This window comes from Bos mutus, chromosome 7 (assembly GCF_027580195.1).
Source record: "Bos mutus isolate GX-2022 chromosome 7, NWIPB_WYAK_1.1, whole genome shotgun sequence".
Lineage (NCBI taxonomy): Eukaryota > Metazoa > Chordata > Mammalia > Artiodactyla > Bovidae > Bos > Bos mutus.
Window position 1 is genome coordinate 47,542,062 of NC_091623.1, and position 19,407 is coordinate 47,561,468.

Below are 19,407 nucleotides of genomic sequence, written 5' to 3' on the forward strand. Positions count from 1 at the left end.
TAATGGTGGCTTTTGGTGGTGAAAATACTAATTTGCAGTTTCTTTAGATTTTGTAGCTTTCACTCGCAGTTTGCCGGCTGACAAGTACTTCTTGTCTGAAAGGACTTTTCTGAAAGCCACATTGAGCTGCAAAAGGGGCGCTGGAAGAAATGTTCTAGCTAAATTAAGGAGAGAAACAAGTTTGAAATCAAGTTTTTTTGGCTGCCCTTTTTTTTCTAATGTTCTGTTTTCCCACCCCTTGTAGACCCAAAGCTCCCTGTTGGCAATTTTTTGTGTCCTTGGAAGTCATTGATAATTCATCTAACAAACTCATCTCCTCAAGACCCCTGCACAGTGGGTGGCGGTGCTGCCTCAGGAAACCGCTGTCCTTGTGGGGACTCCGCCTCGCGCGGCCACAGCTGCTGCCCCTCGGCCGCGTGGTCGCTGAGCTCAGCCTCTGGGCGGCGCTGACCTCGCTTTCAACCCCCGTTTGTGTAGGTCATAAAACCCCGGCGGAAGTTGGCGTTCCGCTCAGGAGAGGCCCGCGACTGGAGTAACGGGGCTGTGCTACAGGTCAGAACTGGGGCGCCGGGAGCCCCCCGCACCGCACAACCAACCAGCCCTCACGCCCCCGACCGTGACCGCGTCAGTCGCCGACTGTCACACTGCCTGCGTCCGTCCGTCCGTCTGTCTGTCTGTCTCTCTCTCGCTCTCTCTTTCCCTTCCTCCTTCCCCTCCTGTCTCGATGCAACTTACCTAGTCTCCTGATGTTGGACTTCCGGGATCCCGTGTGGGTGGGAAGAGGTCAGCTAGATCAAGGAGAGGCTGCGCTGAGCACCGTGCCCTCCGCGGCCCCCTTCCCTGTGTGAGCTGTGGCCCTCTCTCTCCCCCACAGGCCTCCAGCCAGCTGTCCCGGGGCTCGGCCACAACGCCCCGAGGCATCCTGCACACATTCAGCCAGTCGCCCAAACTGCAGAACGCAGCCTCGGCCACCACCCTCGTCGGCAGGACGGGCAGACATTCTGAGAGGGCCGTGAGCGCTGGCAAGGGCAGCACCACCTCCAACTGGAAGAAGGCGCCCCTGAGTACAGGTGGGCGGCCCTGGAGGGGCTCAGCGGGGACCTCCCCAGGGGCGGGCCCTTCTCGTCCTTACTTTTAACAGAGGCATGCACACGCCCAGGTTGTGGCGCCAGGGTCCTGAACCTGTACTTGCTTTCTTAAGAGCAGCTGCCTCCGAGACTACAGCCTCACCTCTCTGTTTGCTGAATAGGACACCCTGAACTAGTGGTAGCCCTGGATAAATGCTAATCACACTTGGTATCTCCACCCCCATACCTAGACTCTCAGCTCTTGACCCAAAATGTGGGACAGAACCAGTTCAGGCAGTGCCTGTCACAGCCCTCCTCCTTCCTGCCACAGAGAATGTTTGTTTCTGCTGCTACAGCGTACCTTTCACGGTGTGCTGACCCGGTGTCCTTCATGCCCCACTCTGTGGGAAAGTCCTGCCCGCTTGGGCAGGTCAGATGGTACAAAGTGCAGGATAGAAGGAGGCAGGAGGAGGGGGCCCCTGGGGAGGTGGGCAGCAGAGCCCTGTGAGGAGCAGGCATCTGAGACTCAGCTTGGGGAGGCGGAGACCCCTGGTGGCTGCGCCCGTCTGCCACAGCTCCCCCTTCCCAGGGTTGTCCTCTGGCCGCCCCCCACACCACTTTCCTGCTTTTCCTTACTCTTGTGCTCGCCTTGAGATGAATGTTAAATATCTCTTGTGTCCATCAGTAATTGGAAAGTGAAGTCTCGGCACAGAGGGCTGAGAGGAGGAGAAGGGTGAGAGCTCTCTCCCATCTCCCTCCCCAGCCCACCCCCAGGTCCCTGTAGGAAGAAGAGGCGCCATCATGAGAGTCCATCTCAATAGTCAGAACTGGGAGAGGACTGTCAGTGGAAACACAGCACAGAAAAGCCGGCTGTGCGTGCGGCTGACCTCGAGTTAGAAACACGCCCAAAGAGCAGAGCCTGCTGGAGGGTGGGGAGGGGTCATCCAACTGCAGCAGAATCCAGCTCTCCTGGAGAGCAGAGAGCATTTGTGAACATGCCAGACTGATGGCAGCAAAAAACTCATAGGCTGGTCAGAAAATTTGGGGGGGGGAATTTTGAAAGTATATGGGAAAAGTCACACAGGAGACTACGTATGTGTGCACAGTGGTAGCACCCATGGGAAAACTGCGCACTACAGGTAGCGTTTGAAGCAGAACATGAGGGCATAAATAGTTGCTCTCTTCAAATACTTGTACGACTAGATACGAAAGTGTCATGGCTTAGGAGCGGCACTCCTGGTTGCCCTGGGTTTCTGGATGGTGGTTTGAGGAAAGCTGGGCAGGACCTGGCAGGACCTCCGGGTTTCTGGAGCGCTGCCCTTGAATGCTCATGGAGGGTTCTGTGGTGCATTCAGTTTGGAAGTCTTGTTCCACAAAATAGATTAACTTGGGTCCCCGCTGCTGCCGGGGCTTCAGAACAGTCTTTGCTTCGTGCCAGCCCAGAGCCCAGAGTGTGCTGGTTGGAGGCTTTAGGGGCTTCCCCAAGCTGGCCTGTGTGCCACCTGTGCCCAGTGGGCCCAGCCGAGCCGGGGGTCTTCCCCGGAGCCTCCCCTGACCGGGGCCGTTGTGGCCTCTTGCTCTGTCCTGTCGCAGGCGGGGCCCTCGCGTTTGTCAGCCCGAGCTTGGCGGTGCACAAGACCTCCTCAGCCGTGGACCGCCAGCGGGAGTACCTCCTGGACATGATCCCGCCCCGCTCCATCCCCCAGTCAGCCACGTGGAAATAGTGCGAGCCAGGCCCAGTGGAGAACAGGCTCCCTCCCTCCCACCTGGCCCCACCACCCTCCGCTCGGGAAGATACCCCGCTCCCCAAGAGGGTGAGCGCGCGCAGGCCACGCTGCCGAAGTGAGAGCTCCAGTCTTGGCTACAGAGTCTCGTCGCGTCACGGAGGGGCGCTCCACAGGTGGACCAGGATTCATACTGGGGACCTTTCCCGTGGGCTTCCTTCCTTTCTTTGCCTTTAGTTTGCCCAACACCAGCAGAAAAGCGGACCTCGGGGCCGGCTCTGCTCCTGGCCCTCCCTCAGCCCCTGGCAGGGCTCGTGGATGGCGCGCCCAGACACTGTGACACGCTCGGGCTGCCCGGCGCTGCGGAAGTGGGGCGGAGCGTTGTTCTGTTTTGCTTTGCCCCCGTCTTAGCCTCCTAATCTTTGACTGCCTTTCTTCATGGCAATCCCTAGATTGACAGATTTTTTTAAATCACCTCACGATGATGGAGTTTAATGTAAACGGTGCAGACCCAGGGTTCCCTGGGTTCCCTGCCAAGCGCGACCCCAGTGCCCTGGGGGGTGGGCTGCTGACCCCCCAGCCCTCACTCCAGCAGAAGGCTGCTGCTCATCCCGGAGACATCCTCCGACCTTCCACACTTAAGCAGAAGAACAAACTGCAACCCAGACCGAGCCAGGGAGCCTGGGACCCTGGGGCCTGAGTAGGGAGGGGAGAGTCGGCAGCCACACCCAGAGCTGGAGCAGGAAGTCGAAGGGGCCCGGCCCTTGTGTTTTTTGTTGTGGTGGTGATTTACTTTATTAAATTGTTTCCTTTTCTCTTCCTCCTTATTTTGATGGACAGCATCCTGAGCCCTGGCCTGTGCTCCTGTCAGGCACGTGCGTGTGGGGGGGCGCCCACACACCCCCAGACTTCAGGGTTTGCGTTTGGGTCTAGTTTAGAAGCTCCGTTGAAAAGCAGGGCCATGCTGCCAGGGTCTGCCTTCAGACTTTTTTTTAACCCCCTAGCGTCTACAGAAACGTCTCAAAGGATCAGGTCTGCGCTTAGCTGTGTTCCGTTCTGTTTTCTCCCTCTCCTTAAAAATCAGTCCATGAGGAAAGGCAGAAGCTGTTGTGTGTGTGCTGCACATGGGCCAGCTCTGTGCAGGTGTGAGGGTGTCATGTGTGCATGCACACACGTGTGGAGACGGGGTACGCTGCTCCTCACTTCAGCCCCAGCCCTGGTTTTCCTGTCCATGCAGTTAGGGACTTAATTTAAAATTCTTATTTTGTAGGGCCACCTTCCTCAAATACACTGCTGCACCGTTCTAATAAAGGCTCATTTAACCCCCCCTCATGTTGTGTGAATATCCGTGTTTAGAAGACATTTTTGACATGCAATAGAAGACCTAGTTTTGCAAAATGTTTGAATTTTTTGTTGTCTAAAGCCCTAAATTTCTCATTGATTTTTGTTTTGAGTGCATAATGAAGGTGGCCTGAAGGAGGGGAGGGCTGGAGAATGGTGGCTTTCATTCCAAGATCCAGGGATTTGGGGAAAAGGGGAAATTGACCTTTGGGGGAGGGGGGAGTGGGGAAGGGTGTGTTTTTACACCAAAAAATCAAGAGTATGCAAGCATTTCTATTCCTCGCATTTTTCTGTGTGCCTGGCAAATAAATACCTGTCTTATACTACTCTGAGCTGTTAGCTCTCTCTGTTCGATGACATGGGCCAAAACTCCCAAATCCTACCAGGAGTGCCCAGCTGGCAGACCCGGGCAAACTGACCTCAGTGCCATGCAGCAACTCGGGCGTCTTGGCCAGGGTCACTTCTGCAGTGGGTGTGCCCAGGGCGGCTGCAGCCCCACAGGGCTTGACAAGGTCTGTGATCCGGGGCTCAAAACCAAGCCACTCGCATTGGCCCCGGATCCTCGCCCCATCACTCTCCACCATGCTCAGGATCCACCTCTCCTCACCTCATCTGGCCAGACTTCTCCAGGCTACTGCCTAGACCTTGTGAGCTGAGTACAGACTGACCGCCGTGGGCAGAGGACGCGGTGGCTGGGCCCTGACCCGTTCTCTGCCTCCTCCAGCCCAGCATTTGCAGGAACATTCCCATTGGTAGGACTTACTGTGACATAAATGTAGCTTTTTAAAAAGGGATCAAGAAAAAAAGGGGGGGATCCAGGAGGTGAGATGCCTTAATCTTGATTCATTTCCCCTGTCTCAAAACTTCTATCCCCCTCTTTTTCCCTTTAGTTTCCCCTTTGCATTGTCACTCCTATAAGCCTCAAGTGCATGGTTCTGTGGTGAAATTTATGATGTTATTAAGAAAGGGCATTAAATACCTTTCAAGTATGGGAAGGATGTTAACATTAAAGGTATTCTCCCAGCCCCAAAGCCCACCCCTCAAAATGGGCCACGGTTCTGGGAGTCTGTAGGCTGAGAGGATCTGGTTCCCAGGAGAACCAGAGAACGTGGGAGCCCCCAGTCCCAAATGACAATTGTAACTGCCCAGTAATCTGCAGCAGGAACCCCCAGTGGCACCTGGAAACTCTTCAGAACGTTGGCTGTTACGTGGACTGGGGTGCAGGGCTCACCAGGCTCCCTTTCCCATCTGAAATGCCTGTGTGCGGAGGCCCGCAGGTGCCCGTGGGGTAACTACGTCCACTCAACTGCCCATGGCTCTGGCCATCCCGACTGTTGTGGGGACCCTAGTCCTTAGGGTCCCGAGTGTATCTTTTGGGACCCACACCGTTGACAAGGTCAAGAGTGACTGCTCTGGGAGGTAGGGGTGGGTGGTGGCTGTGGTCTGGAAGCAAAAGGTCACTGAAAGAGGCGACAGGACACCCCTGCATGGCTCCCGAGTGGCCCACGAGTCACTGCTGTGGCTGGGGAGACACGGGAGGAGTCCTCTGTATAAATCATACGTTCTCATCACAGGCGTGGGTAATGGAAAGACGGCCCTTGCTGCTCTGCCATAGGGTTTTTCTTCGATGCCTGGTTATGCTGCACATGGCGTTTGCCTAAAGAAGTTGGACTGAGTTTTTTTTTAAAGGACAGCTAAAGTTTTATAATCCTTAAAGAGTAATAGTCACACCAGTGTAGGGTATTTGGGAGGTGGTTTGATTAGGGGGAGGAGGTTGTCACTTGTATTTATTGTGACTTTGATGATAATGTTAAAAAACAAAGTGACCACCAAGGCGGCATAGAAGTTCTAATAAAGACGCTGGAATCAGTGGCTATGTGTTGTGTCATGAAGTTTTAGAATCTGAAGGACAATAAAGAAACGGATGATGTGTTGGCTGTGTTTTCTTTTTGACTGCTCGGCCTTGGGGTCCCGCATTGTTTTCCTCCCAGCTTTGGGGCAGCTTGGAGACGGGATGGCAGGGTGATCCTTTCTTAACAGGTAAGCGAAGGATCAGACACTTGTTTCCATGGGCTTCTTTCAGATCTCGCTTGCCATGGGGATTTAGTCTTCCCCAGCTGGATACTTGAGGTGAATAGCTCAGTCGTGTCTGACTCTACGACCCTGTGGACTGCAGCACGCCAGGCTTCCCTGTCCATCGCAGAGTGGGGTACGACTTGAGCGACTGAACAGAACAGAACTGGATGCTGGGGCTTCCCAGGTGGTACTAGTGGTAAAGAACCCATCTACCAGTGCAGGAGGCATGAGAGATGCGGGTTCAATCCCTGGGTGAGGAAGATCCCCTGGAGGAGGGCATGGCAACCCACTCCAGTGTTCTTGCCTGGAGAATCCCATGGGCAGAGAGCCAGGCGGGCTACATGGTCCATCGGGTTGCAAGGAGTCAGACATGACTTGGCACACCAGCACGTACCCAACTGGATGCTATGGCCTTACCTCTGGGTGGCGCTTTGTGGCCTGTTTACCCACAGGCCCTGGGAGTGCATGCAGTGAGAATGCAGTGAATTCTGCCCCTTGGCTTGGGTTCTAGCCATCAACAGCCTCCATCCCAGAGTGGTGGGCTTTTCTGGCTCAGCATTGGGTGTCTGCTGCAGGACAGATGGTGCAGTGTGGGAGCCACCTGGTTTTGAAAACAATTCCTGGTGCAAATTTGTTTTCAGAGGTTGACACACTGTTTCAAAGGTTTACTCACAAAATGAAACCTGTGAGCACTTTGAACTCCAATATGCATAAAGCGTCCCCTTGTTTTCCTAGGTGCTTTTTTCATTTATCTATCTATCTATTGCTGCCGCTTGTTATTGGGGCATCTCTGCCTCCAGCCTGGGGTCTGACTTCCCGCCCCTGTGGCCATGGCCAGCCTGGTCTCACCTGGGCAAGGCACAGAACAGGTACAAGACACTACTGAAGTTAAACTCAAGCCTGTCACCTCTGACACGTGCTGATTGCACCCACACCCCTCAACACTGAGAGAAGCCCATTTCTGGGGTTCCACAGCCCCCTCTTCAAGTGCGTCTGCTGGATCAGGCACCCAGGCTCCTCAACAGAGGGAGGGCAAGTCTTAAGCATCTTCTCCAGATAACAGATGGGACACCACCAGCCTGGTTCCTGAGACCCTGTCCCCTCGTAACTGAGTCATGGGTGTGGCCAGGAGGGGAAGGACCCCAGGCCCACTGCTCACACACAGTAATCAGAGGGCACAACAAGGCACGTGCCCCACCACAGCCATTGGGAGCACACCTTGTGAGGGGGGTGAGGAGGGAAAGAAGGGCGCCTCGTGAGGTGCCCTTTTTAGGCCAAGTCTTGCATGAAGAGAAGGGAAAAGCGCTGGGAGTGGTGTCAGCCCATGCAAATGCTCAGAGGTGAGACCAAGCAAGGCAGGTTGAGGACAGAGGAAAGCGGTGTGCCTGGGCCTTGGGGGCACGGGGAAAGGATGTGAGCTTTTTCTTGAGTGAGCAAGACATTTCCCTCTTCTCACCCTGCTTCTTGCTCTGTAAAATGAGGTGGTTGGGACCACATCCTATTTGAAGGGAGTGGAGGGAGAGCTGGCGCATAATCCCCAAGGGAGTGGAGGGAGAGCTGGTGCATAATCCCTGAGAGCCATGGAGAGGGAGGGAGCAGAAAAGGACCGCTCTCCTCAGGGACCCGGGCTCTGGTGGAGGCAGACAGGAGGAGCACCGAGGGAGCTGCTTCCCATACACCCAAATGACAACAGCCACCGTCACTACGCTCAGTAACCTCATCACAAGCGAAATGACCCCCAGCCTTCCCCAGACCCTGTGGGGTCCCTCTCCAGACACCAGACATGTACCCCTTTACCTCTCTACCTCCATTCCAGCTATGGGAGTTCCTCGCATTATTCAGACACACCAGCTCCATCCTCTCCTGGGAGCACTCCTGTTTCCAGTGTTTGAGTCCTTCCCTTCAGCCCCTCCTTGCTCACCCCCACCTGGCATTTAGCATAACTTAAATTATTTTATCTTCACGCCATTCTTACACTTGCCACGTGCTCCCTCACTGGGAGCACGGATGGATCCAAGCCACTTGGCTGTGTCCCAGTGCCTTGCACACAGCAGTTGCTCAAAAAATGCCTGGATGAACAGAGCATGAATGAAAGCAGGAGTGGGACGGCGGGTATAGGGGTGGGGGGGCATGTGTACCTGTGGCCGATTCATGGTGTGAAAACCATCACAGTATTGTAAAGTGTATTGTAACTGTTCTACAATTAAAAAAGAATGACCGGCACACTCCTTTGCCTCACCAAGGAAGGTACCAAACACTAAGGGGAGCTTCCACCACCTCCCCACCCCACTTCAGACATAGCTGGGTGCCAATCCTGGCTGTTCTTGGGCAAGTGATACCTGTGTGGGCCTCAATTTCCTCTTTTGTAAACACTGTTTCTGTCTGGACAGACGCCCCCCCCCCCACCCCTTGCTGTCCCATCCTTAAACACCAGAAAGGTGCTGGGGTCCCCAATCCAGCACGTCCATTCCCAGGGCCATTACGTTGCTGAAAATGACACCAAGGCCCCTTCGAGTCTGCCCAGGATGGGGAGCCCGAAAGGTCTCTGTTTGAATCCTCCTAACTCCCTTTTCAGACCTGGAGCAAGAACCTCCACAAGTCTCTCTAAAATGGGGTGCTCGTGCCTGCCTTGCCCCGGGGAGTGATCCCCTCCCCACTGCTCCATAAAAGGGGGCCATTGCTGGAACTAGGTGCGAGAAAGAGCGAGTTTATTGCAAGTTCCAAGGAGGGCAGCGCCTGGAGCGCGCCTTCCCTCACCGGTATGCGAGGCTGGCTGTGGATTGACGCCCTCCGCGCGCGTCCGCTCGCCAGCAGCTTCTCCAAGCAGCCACCGCCCACCTCGTAGCGGTCGCTCACCTAGCACCCGCGCAACGTTTCTGTCTCCTCTCATCTGGCCCCCTCTTGGGGCCTTCTCGCCGGTAACCGAGGGGGCGCACGCGCCCTCCTGCTCTTGGGATCGTGTTGTAGTAGCTGAATTCCAAACAGGGGCGACTGCGGCCCCCGGCGTCGAAGTAGGGAAGGGGGAAGGGCGCGTGCACAGCGGTGCGCGGCGGCTTCGCGGAACTACCGAAGCGCGCTTCTTGCGCGTGCCCTGCGCTTGCGCAATGCTCCGGGCGGCGGGAACGGTGGTAACCCCGGCTTCTAGCCGGAGTCCCCCGCACGCAGCCAGCCGTTGCGCGCTACTTGGCCCGCGGAGGGCCTGGCCGACGGACTGAACTGCAGCAACTCGGCTATTAGTGCTTTGCAGCGCTCGGACAGCTCGAGGCCGTCCGGGTAGAGAACGCCGCGCTTCTGGCGTCGGGGCAGGCCGGCGATGTCCGAGTCGTCGAAGGGCATACACCCGGTGACCATGACGTAGAGCACGACGCCCAGGCTCCATACGTCGTACTTCTTGGGGTCGTAGGGAATGCCCAGCAGTACCTCGGGCGACGCGTAGGCAGCAGAGCCGCAGTAGGTGGTGCTCAGATCGGGGTATCCGTGAGCCTGACGGCCGAAACCGAAGTCGGTGAGCTTGACGCGGCGCTCATCAGGGCTCAGCAGCACGTTTTCGCACTTGAGGTCGCGGTGCACCAGGTGGTGGTCGTGTAGGTAGCGTACGGCACCGGCGATCTGCGCGAAGAGGTCGCGAGCCTGCCCCCCGGGGATGCGCCCGTTTCGCTGCACTGCCTGCAGTAGGTCGGTGGCGGCCGCCTCCATCACGATGTACAACTTCCCGTTGCACACCTCGATGAATTCGAAGACGTGCACGATGTGTGGGTGCCGCACTCCCCGAAGGATGGACAGCTCGCGTGGCAGGAACTTGTTGACAAAGTCGGGCGGCGCGCGCCGCCGGTCTACCACCTTGATGGCCACTGTGCCCTTGTATTTCTTGGACGTGGCCACTTTTACCTTGGAGTAACTGCCCTCTCCTATCGTGCGGCCCAGCTTATAGCCGAGTTCGCTCAGAAGCTTGTCGCCCGACATGGTGGCGCCTGGGGCGCGTGGGGAGCAGGAGGCGGCTGCTGTCGGGGGGCGGCCGGACTCCGATCTCGGGCCTAACCCATGGCGCTTGGCACCTGCACACCCGCACCCCCATGTGCCCACTCCCCGGCCCCCTCCTCCGCGGTGCCTTTTATTGCCCAGGTAACAATTTCTGCCTTGTGAAGTGACCGCGGGCGTCACCCTGCCTCGGGGTGGGGGGTGGGGGCCCTGACCCCGCCCCGTGGTGCTCTCCCCAAGGCCCTACGGCTTTGTGACTCATAATCGCTCTGAATGATCCAGTTCCCGATGAGAGGACACTAGCAAGGCGTCTTGACCGTCACCGGAGTGGAATCAGAGCCTGGGGTTGGGGCGGCTCCTCAGGAGTCCGAATCTGAGCAGCAGCCGTCCCGAACTTCGTGTAATCCAGTCCTAACCCTGCAGACCCCTGGGCTGCCCGCAGGGGGCCCCAAAGGGAGAAAAATGGGACGATACCTGGCTCCCTCGGGAGCCTGGGGGTTTCTAAGTGGCCTCACATTGCCCCAGAGGGAAGGTGAGTGGGAAGGTCCTTTGGTGCAAGAGCTCTGGCGACCAGACGGGCTGCAGGCTTTAACACCGACCAAGCCATGCCTCCATCTAGGAGAAGAGAAAATAAGGACTTTTTGGTCGCAGCTGGGGCGCGCAGTCGATCCCAGGCCCCGCTACGGAGCTCTCGCACGAACTGGGTTAGGTGCAGCGGCGCCCTAAGTTTCCCAGTCGAGCCCGAGACCTGCGCCGCAGCTTCCGCCACACTCAGCATGGTGTCGATCGCCGTTGCGTAACTTCCTCCTGCGACCGGAAGTGCAAGGTCCTGCAAGCATGGCGGCGTCGAAGGTGAAGCAGGACATGCCCCCGGTGGGGGGCTACGGCCCTATCGACTACAAGCGGAACCTTCCGCGTCGGGGACTGTCGGGTCAGTGTTGCCCTGCCCCGGGTGTCAGGGTCTGGGCGTTTTAGGCGCCGCGGCGGGGTCGGGACGCCAGGGAGTCTAGCGGGCCAAGGTTTCCCCCTCCGTATGACAGGAGGCGGCGCCCTGGGATCCCCAAAAGCTTCAGTACTAACAATAATGAAAACTGCTGCAGTTTGTCGACCGTTTACTAAGCCCTTTGCTTCCTTCTCGTAACAGCCCTGAGGTCGGTCCCGTTAATTATTTCCATTTTACAATTCATTGATTAAACCGAGAGAGGGCTTCCCCGGTCGTTAGGCGGGTAAAGAATGCGCCTGCAATTCAGGAGACACAGGAGGCGCAGGTTCGATCCCTGGGTCAGGAAGATTCCCTGGAGGAGGAAATGACAACCCACTCTAGTATTCTTGCCTGAAAAATCCCATGGACAGAGGAGCCTGGCGGGCTACAGTCCATACGGTCGCAAAGGGCTGGACATGGCTGAGCGACTGAGCACAAACTGAAGTTAGTTTAGCTCCCATGAGACACGAGAGAGGATGCGACTCCCCACTGGGCCACCCAGAGCAAAGCTGGGGCCGAACCTGGAATACCCAGGGAATTTGAAAGATTATTTTTGGGGGGGGGGGGGAGGGCGGAAAAAGTTCTGCAAAGTGGTTCCTCGCTGGTAGCCCCCACCTGCAGGATATCCCATAAATATGGATTCTTCTAATTGTCAAGGGCTCTAAATAACGTTGTAAAATTTTTTTATTGGGGTCAACACAAAAATATGTAAGAGAAAGTAAAAAACGCCCATACACTGCACACAAGATTAACAAATACAAAGAATGTCAACCAAGTTAAGAATGAATATTTTGCTGTAACTCATTGAGCTTTACATTTAAAACATGTGCATGTTTTGCAAATTATGCCTCAGTTAAAAAGCAGAAAAAAATTCACGGGCATGGTTTTTTTAAATGTTATAATTAAGACAGAGAAAAGTTAATGTTAGGTTAAAAACTCAAGTCTTCCCTTGCTCCCTACTGGCTTTTTTTGTAATTTGGAACAAAGGTTGGCAAACTTTTTCCGTAAAGAGCCAGGTAAGTATTTTCTGCTTTCTTGGCCAGACAGTCTTTCTCCCCTGTTGCTTATTTTACAACTTTACCAACCTAAAAGTGTGCTTAGCCTGAGGACCATACAAAACAGTTACAGGTTAGAGTTGGAGCACTGGGCACTGGACTGTAGACTCACTCCTAGATTCAACAAATATAATGCGATCTGTGTCATCTTTTCTCACAATCTTAACTTAGCACCCAGGCTGGAACGCTCCTCGGGTGTGTGGCATGAGTTTTGTCTATACATGTGTCCTTCTGTGACCTGTGTCCAGACCAGACCGCACAAGAACCCCAGCCCTTGGGTCTCCCTGGGCTTCCCACAGCCAGCCTCTGTCTCATTTTGCAGTCCCACACGTGGCCTCTATCCTGTTGTCAGCAGCACCTGCTGTGGGTCTTAAACACCCCCGCCTGCGCTTGTGTCTCTTTCCGTCAGCCCTTTACACCCGCTTCCCCTGTTGCATGTCCAGACCACCTCAGTCTTTCCTGGGTGCAGAGGGATGAGGAGCATAACCCTTTCCGAGGTGTGGGCTCTGTTTATGTGCCTGTGTCTAGTCAGTGCGCCTCCGTTTAGTAACTGCTGAACGCGTCCTCAGTGCTGGGCTCTATGCTGAGGAGCTCACCCAGCAGAGGAGACAGACACACTGCTTGTAATCGCCCATTGCGGCCAGTGCTGAGGCCCAGGGTAACTGGGGCCTTACCGAGCCAGAATGGGCGAGAGGACCTCTCTGAAAGGAGTTGCCCAGGCAGAGGGAACAGCAGATGTAGAGGCTTCACTCAGCCTGCACCCTGCCCTCCTTTCTGTCCTCCAGCCTTATCCGCAGCTGCTTTCTCTCCATCGGTCTTGCTCTTGTCCAGGCACTGTGACCCCCAGCTCGGCACCCACTCCCCTTTTCTCTGCCTGGACCACTCACCGCCAGCATGCCACACGTGCCAGGCTGGCTCAGGCCACCCTTGATCCATACAGCTACTGAAGTGACTGTTACCCCACCTTTCCCCTGGCCACTCACACCCCTCTCTCCTCTCTCCACACCCTCCTGTACCAGTGAGGGGCCCTTTTTTTCTGATATCTTTAACATTTTAATTGAGATTCACATGCCATACCATATAATCACCCATCTCATGTGTACAGACCGATTTTTAGTCTGTTCCCTGTTGTGCAACCATTGGGATGATCTAAGTTTACATTTTCATCACCCCAGAAGAAATGCTGTGATTAGCAGTCGCTCCACATTCTCCCCCAGCCCCTGACAATCACGGATCTGCTTCCTGTCTCTAGGGATTTGCCTCTCATATAAACGGCATAGTTAACGATGTGTCATGTCTAACTTTTCTTAGCATTTTTTTTTAATATATATTCTGTTTATTTTCGGCTGTGCTGGGATTCCACTACTGTGTGGGGTTTTCTCTATCCGAGGCGAGTGTGGGGCCACCCTGGTTGTGGCGCACAGCTTCTTGTTGCGATGTTGTCTCTCGTTGCGGAGCATGGACTCTAGGGTGCGTGGGCTCAGTGGTTGCAGCACATGTGCTCAGTAGTCGTGGCTGCTGGGCTCCAGAGCACACGCCCAACAGTCATGCAGGGCCTTAGTTGCTCTGTGACATGTGGAATCTTCCTGGATCAGGGATGGAATCAGTGTCTCCTGCGTTGGCAGGCAGAGTCTTAACCACTTGACAACCAGGGAAGTCCTCACGGCACATTTTTAATGTGTATGTTGTAGGATGCTTCAGTGTTCCGTCTTCATTATGGCTGAATAACCTTGTATGGCTGGACGTTTTGTGTGTCCATTTACTATTCGACGGACATGTGAATTGTTTCCATCTTTTGGCTGCTGTGAACATTCTTGTGTGGGTTTCTGTGTGAACATGCTTCCTTTCTCTTAGGTGAAGCGGGGCTGCTGGGTCACATGGCAACTCCACATTTAACATTTTGAGGAACTGCCAAACTGTTTTCCAGATCGGCTATACCAAATTACGTTCTCACCTACAGTGTATGGGCGTTCCCATTTCTCTGCGTCTGGACAGCACTGATTGTTTTCCAGTAAAAAAATTTAGCCATCCTAGTGGGTGTGAGTGGAGAAGGAAATGGCAACCCACTCCAGTGTTCTTGCCTGGAGAATCCCAGGGACAGGGGAGCCTAGTGGGCTGCCGTCTATGGGGTCACACAGAGTCGGACACGACTGAAGCGACTTAGCAGCAGCAGCAGCAGCAGCAGTGGGTGTGAGGTGGTGTCTGATTTGCATTTCCCTAGGGACTGATGATGTTGAGCACCTTTTCATGTGTTTCCTGGCTATTTGTGTAGCTTCCTTGAAGAAATATCTATTCAGACCCTTGACACATTTTTCAATTAGGTGGTTAGTCTTTATTATTGAGTTTTAAGAGTTCTTTATATATTTTGGACACCATTCCCTTATCAGATACATGGTTTGCAAATACTTCCATTCTGTGGGTCGTCTTGTCAGCTTGTTGGTAGAGTCACTTGCAGCACAAAAGTTTTACATCTCAGCAGCGTCCGATTCATCTGTGTTTCTCTCGTCACTTGTGTGGCCAGTGTCTAATCTAAGAAACGGTTGCCTTATCCTAGGTCACGGAATGACTTCCCTGTTTTCGAAGGGTTTTGCAGTTTTAGCTCTTACATTGAGGTCTTTGATCCATTTTGAGTTAATTTTTGTGTATGGAGGGCGGGAGATGCACACTTTATTCTTTTGCATGTGGCTACCCGGTTGTCCAATTTGCTGAAAAGACTGTTCTTTCCCCATTGAATTATCTTGGCACCCTTGTCCAAAATCAATTGACCATAACTGTGAGGGTTTATTTCTGGACTGTCAGCTCTGTTCCACCGATGCACACGTCTGTCCTTACGCCAGTGCACACGGTCTTGTATACACAGCTGCGTGCTAAGTTTGAAGAGTCCTCCAACTTTGTTCTTTTCCAGAACTATCTCAGCTGTTCTGGGCCCTTGCATTTCCACATGAATTTTCCGAGCTGCTTGTCAATTTCTGTGGGACTGTGGGGGGAAGAAGGGATTCTGATGGGAACTGGGTTGGATCTGTACCTCAGTTTGGAGACTGCTGCCATCTGAACAACGTTGAGTTCGGATCCATGAACACAGGATGCATTTCTGTTTATTCAGGCCATCTTTACTCGTGGCCTGCACCCTTTTCTGGATATGCCCCCCCCCACCCGCCCCATTGTCGTCTCCCTCCAGAGGAGGCGTGGACACCCCCGGAGGGCCTGGGGCCTTAGCCTCAGGCTGTCAGTGAGGACTAGATGAGTTGGAGGGAAGGTCGCCTTTCCTTCTTGTTGCTTAGTCCCTCCGTTGTGTCTGACTCTTTGTGACGCCACAGACTGTGGCCCACCAGGCTCCTCTGTCCATGGGATTCTCCAGGCAAGGATACTGGAGTGGGTTGCCATGCCCTCCTCTAGCACCCTACCTTACTCTTGGACCCGCACATGGCGCCCAGTGTTGGGGGTAGGAGGCCCTTACGAGGACAGTCCAGGTCTGTTCTCTGGGCTGGGTTAGGAGGAGAAACCCCTGAGCCTCTCTGCAGAAAATGGGCAGCTGTGGTCAAACACGCATCACCCAGCAAAGAGAGCGCTGCGTGCCCAGCACGGGTGGTCAGCCACTGTGTGCGAGCCACGGGCGCACTGCGGGCTGGTCCTGGGCACTCGGGCCTCTCAGTGCAGGGACCAGGGTGCCCCACTGCCTTGTCCCCCATAACTCGGGAATGTCTTGCCTTGAGCTTGTGTTTTAACAGGTTGAACTAAAAGGAGTAAAACACTGAGCCAGTTTCTCATTTCTCTCCGGCTCCAGCAGAGGTGCCAGATGAGTCCTGTGCTAGCCAGGCTAAAGGAGAGAGAGCCCGCAGGGAGTGGCTTTACCCACCATTTGCTGGCCCTTCACTGGGTGTTAATGTGGGGCTCAGTCTGGCTGAGCTTGTGAGCTCATCCCAACAACCATGAGTTCCATCCAGAGGAGAGACCAAGGCTGGAAAGAGAAGGGGGTGTGGGATGAGCCAACCCCAACCAGGCCCCAGGCATCCAGACCTCCCTGAAGACCCCAGCAGGCCCATAGCCTGTCAGTCAGAATTACAGCGCAGGTGCCCCGGGGGCTCAGTAAATATTCATTTGAGCCCCTGTCTCCTGGGGTCCCAGGAAGGGGGCTCAGTCCCACGAGGCTGGAAGGCAGCAGCATCCTGGGAGCCCAGGGCGTGGCCAGGTGGCCCCTGCAGGGCACCGCCTGCCTCCGGCAGCCCCATCCAGCCTCTTGTGGGCAACCCCCGGGGAGGTGGCCCCGGCTGCTGGGCCCTCTGTGGGGCCAGGACCCAGCGTGGACACCGTCCTTCGCCACGGGGACCAGGTGGCTGAAGGAACTCAAGCAGCCTTCTGGGCACTGGTGGGCTGAGGCCACCCAGCCATAACCATTTAGACTACCAGGCTCCCCCATAGCCTCTGCCCAGCCTGCGCCTTCCAGGAACCCTGGCATGGGGCTGAGGTGTGGCAGCCGCAGCAGCCTGGTGTGCCCTGTCCGCAGAGTGGGTGATTGGGACGAAGCGTGGGGTCTACAGTTGCCGGGGAGCGGGTGTCAGCGGGAGGGGTGGGCAGATTCTCCACAGAGACAAAACAAGTAGTCAAAGAACAGGCGTTAGAAACAGCCCTGGCTGTCTGGGCGGGGCTCCATGAGGGCTTTCGCCTTCTCCCTCTTTCCTGTTTCTGGAGCGCCTGCCATGGGGGGGTTGTGGGTTAGGAGAAGGGTCGAGGTGGCCTGTCCCTTGGGCAGGTGCTGAGCAGTGCCCTCTCCCTGCAGGCTACAGCATGTTCGCCGTGGGCATTGGGGCCTTGCTGTTCGGGTACTGGAGCATGATGAAGTGGAACCGCGAGCGCAGGTAGGCCCCGCACTGGAGAGGCGGGTGGGGACTTACGCCGTGGACTCGGGGTTCCTCCAGGCCCCCATCAGCACCTCAGGGAGCTCAGGGCCTGAGCCAGCGAGTCCATTTCTGGGCTTTACCATCAAGGAATGACTGACTAGTAAGTAAGAAGCTTTCCTCCGGGTGTTCACTAGGTACCCTTGAGCTCCACCCCCAGGTACCCCAAGGTCTGGTTTGCATAGCCCATCAGGCAGAGGCAGGGGCAGGGGGACAGGCCCTGTCCCTCAGAGGGTGTTTGTCAGTGGTGCCCGGGTAATGATACCAGGGCTTCAAAGGCAGATCATGCAAGACAATGGCCGGGCCAGCCACACCGGCCTGAGGGTCCCAGTCTGCCGTGGCCTTGGTTTGGACCCTGGCCACCTCTGAGACTGCCCAGCACTCTGTCAGATGGCTCCTCCTCACTGGCTCCCAACCAGCAGTCCCCCCCACCCTCCCCCACTGTGTCCTGAGCATCCACCTTGACCCTGCTCAGCCCTCTATGGGGGCAGTGCTGGAGAAGGTCCAGCACATGGAGGGCACTCCGCTTTGTTCAGTGAACTCAGGGCACCTGGGGGGTGCTGGACACGAGGCCCCCACCCTGGACAGGCGAGACCAGGCCCAGTCCCCCGGGGGGCACCAGGGTAGCCATGGTATGTGACTGATGAGGACAGCAGCCCCAGTCCCTGGGCCCTGGGGGCTGAGGTGGAGGCGGAAGTTCCCTGGGACCCTTCCCTGTGCTGCTGTGGATTCGTGGTGATGGGGGGACAGGGTCAGGGGCCACCCCCTGGGCTGCGTCACTGGGACTGCTCTCCCCACTCCCCCAGCAGACAGGGCTGGTGAGTTAAGAGACGCTGAAAAGCAGGCAGAAGAAAGAAGCTGCTCATGATACTCGCCCCCCCCCCCCACGGTTATTTTGAGATGAAAAGGATGTGGTTCTGTACGGCCCAGAACCTCATGATGAATGTTCCCCCCAGTTCACTGCAATCATCAGGCCCGGGCTATTTTTAGGATTAAAAAAAAAAAAGTTTTGAACTGAAAAGAAAGTGTGAAGCCAGCAGTCTTGTGGACTGCTGCCGCCTCTGCCAGCTGCGTTTCCCCACATCCCCCATGCCCATCGCAGGCTGCCGGTGGGTTGAACCCACTTCCCCCCTTGCTTGCCTCTGCCTCGCCCCCGAGCCCCGTGCCAGGGTAATGCCTGTCCAAGGGCCTCATCGTCTGCCCGCATCCCAGCCTGAACTGATCTGAGTGTTGGTTTTGGGGTTTCACAGGCGTCTACAGATCGAGGACTTCGAGGCCCGCATCGCGCTGATGCCTCTGTTACAGGCAGAGAAGGACCGGAGGTAGGCCGCTGGGGTCAGGAGGTCACAGGTCAGAGTGCCCCAGCCTGCACCGTGGGACAAGGCCAGAATGCACGTGGGGATCCACAGCCATGACCTTGTACTCCAGGGGCTGCCATCGTCCTTGGAGAGGACCCCATACTTGACTTGCAGGAGAGACCCAAGACAGAGAATGAATGTTTCTGGAGGAGGGGGCTTTGGCATTGGAGGGCTGCAAGAGTTTGCCAGGGGAAGGAAGTAAAGTGGAGAGGTCAGCGTGTGTGCGGGGCTGAGAGCTGTGGGAGGTGACGGGGGCTGGAGGAGTTGCCAGGGGAGGAAGTAAAGCGGAGAGGTCAGCGTGTGTGCGGGGCTGAGAGCTGTGGGAGGTGACGGGGAGCTGGAGGAGGGGCAGGTCTGGCAGGTTTGTTAGGCAGGGGCCCGGGGAGGGATCAGCCCTGTCCCCCACCTCCCACCTTGTCTCCCTGCAGGGTTCTCCAGATGCTTCGGGAGAACTTGGAGGAGGAGGCAACTGTCATGAAGGATGTGCCGGGCTGGAAGGTGGGTCCTCAGCCCCCCAGGGTCCAAGCCGCTGCAGAAACACAGCCTCCCACAGAAAATACAGGGCTTTGGGGGAGTGGTGCCAGGTGCCAGAAGGGGGAGGCTGTTCAGGGTAGAGGCACAGGGGCTGCCAGTCCTGGTGGGGTCCCAGCAGACTCATGAGACCTACCCATACCCCTTCATCCCCACAGGTGGGTGAGTCCGTGTTCCACACCACGCGCTGGGTGACTCCCATGATGGGCGAGCTCTACGGGCTGCGCGCAAGCGAGGAGGTTCTCAGCGCCACCTATGGGTTCATATGGTACACGTAGGGGCCTGCGCCCCAGAGACTGCTGGACCCGCGTCCCCTCCCCACTAGGAGAGAATAAACGCTTTGGAGACTGGCCTGCTTGTGTCCCAGGGACTGAGTGATTGGGGGTGGGGGTGTCAGAGG

General features: G+C 56.0%; 3 protein-coding genes across 8 annotated transcripts in view; 2 read left to right on the forward strand and 1 right to left on the reverse strand.

Annotated features, from left to right (window-relative positions):
- The window catches only part of GATAD2A (GATA zinc finger domain containing 2A), a 96,502-nt gene extending 92,381 nt beyond the window's left edge, over nucleotides 1–4,121 (forward strand). For 5 of the 6 annotated variants that reach the window (XM_070373416.1, XM_005910427.3, XM_070373417.1 and 2 more), the window contains 3 exons: nucleotides 478–552; nucleotides 875–1,070; nucleotides 2,661–4,121. In XM_070373416.1, coding sequence (XP_070229517.1) covers nucleotides 478–552; nucleotides 875–1,070; nucleotides 2,661–2,791 — 402 coding nt within the window. In that variant the 3' untranslated portion in view covers nucleotides 2,792–4,121. The remainder of the gene's footprint in view (nucleotides 1–477; nucleotides 553–874; nucleotides 1,071–2,660) is intronic. The other variant, XM_070373418.1, reaches the window with a different exon arrangement.
- Nucleotides 4,122–8,656: 4,535 nt separating this feature from the next.
- Nucleotides 8,657–10,923, reverse strand: TSSK6 (testis specific serine kinase 6). The gene has a single exon (XM_005910428.3). It carries the CDS (start codon nucleotides 10,169–10,171, stop codon nucleotides 9,350–9,352), a length of 822 nt encoding a protein of 273 aa, XP_005910490.1. The 5' UTR covers nucleotides 10,172–10,923; the 3' UTR covers nucleotides 8,657–9,349.
- A 56-nt stretch (nucleotides 10,924–10,979) lies between these two features.
- NDUFA13 (NADH:ubiquinone oxidoreductase subunit A13) lies at nucleotides 10,980–19,359 on the forward strand. The gene is made up of 5 exons (XM_005910429.3): nucleotides 10,980–11,117; nucleotides 17,001–17,079; nucleotides 18,369–18,440; nucleotides 18,905–18,974; nucleotides 19,166–19,359. Exons 1-5 carry the CDS (start codon nucleotides 11,024–11,026, stop codon nucleotides 19,283–19,285), a joined length of 435 nt encoding a protein of 144 aa, XP_005910491.1. The 5' UTR covers nucleotides 10,980–11,023; the 3' UTR covers nucleotides 19,286–19,359.
- The last annotated feature ends 48 nt before the right edge of the window (nucleotides 19,360–19,407 follow it).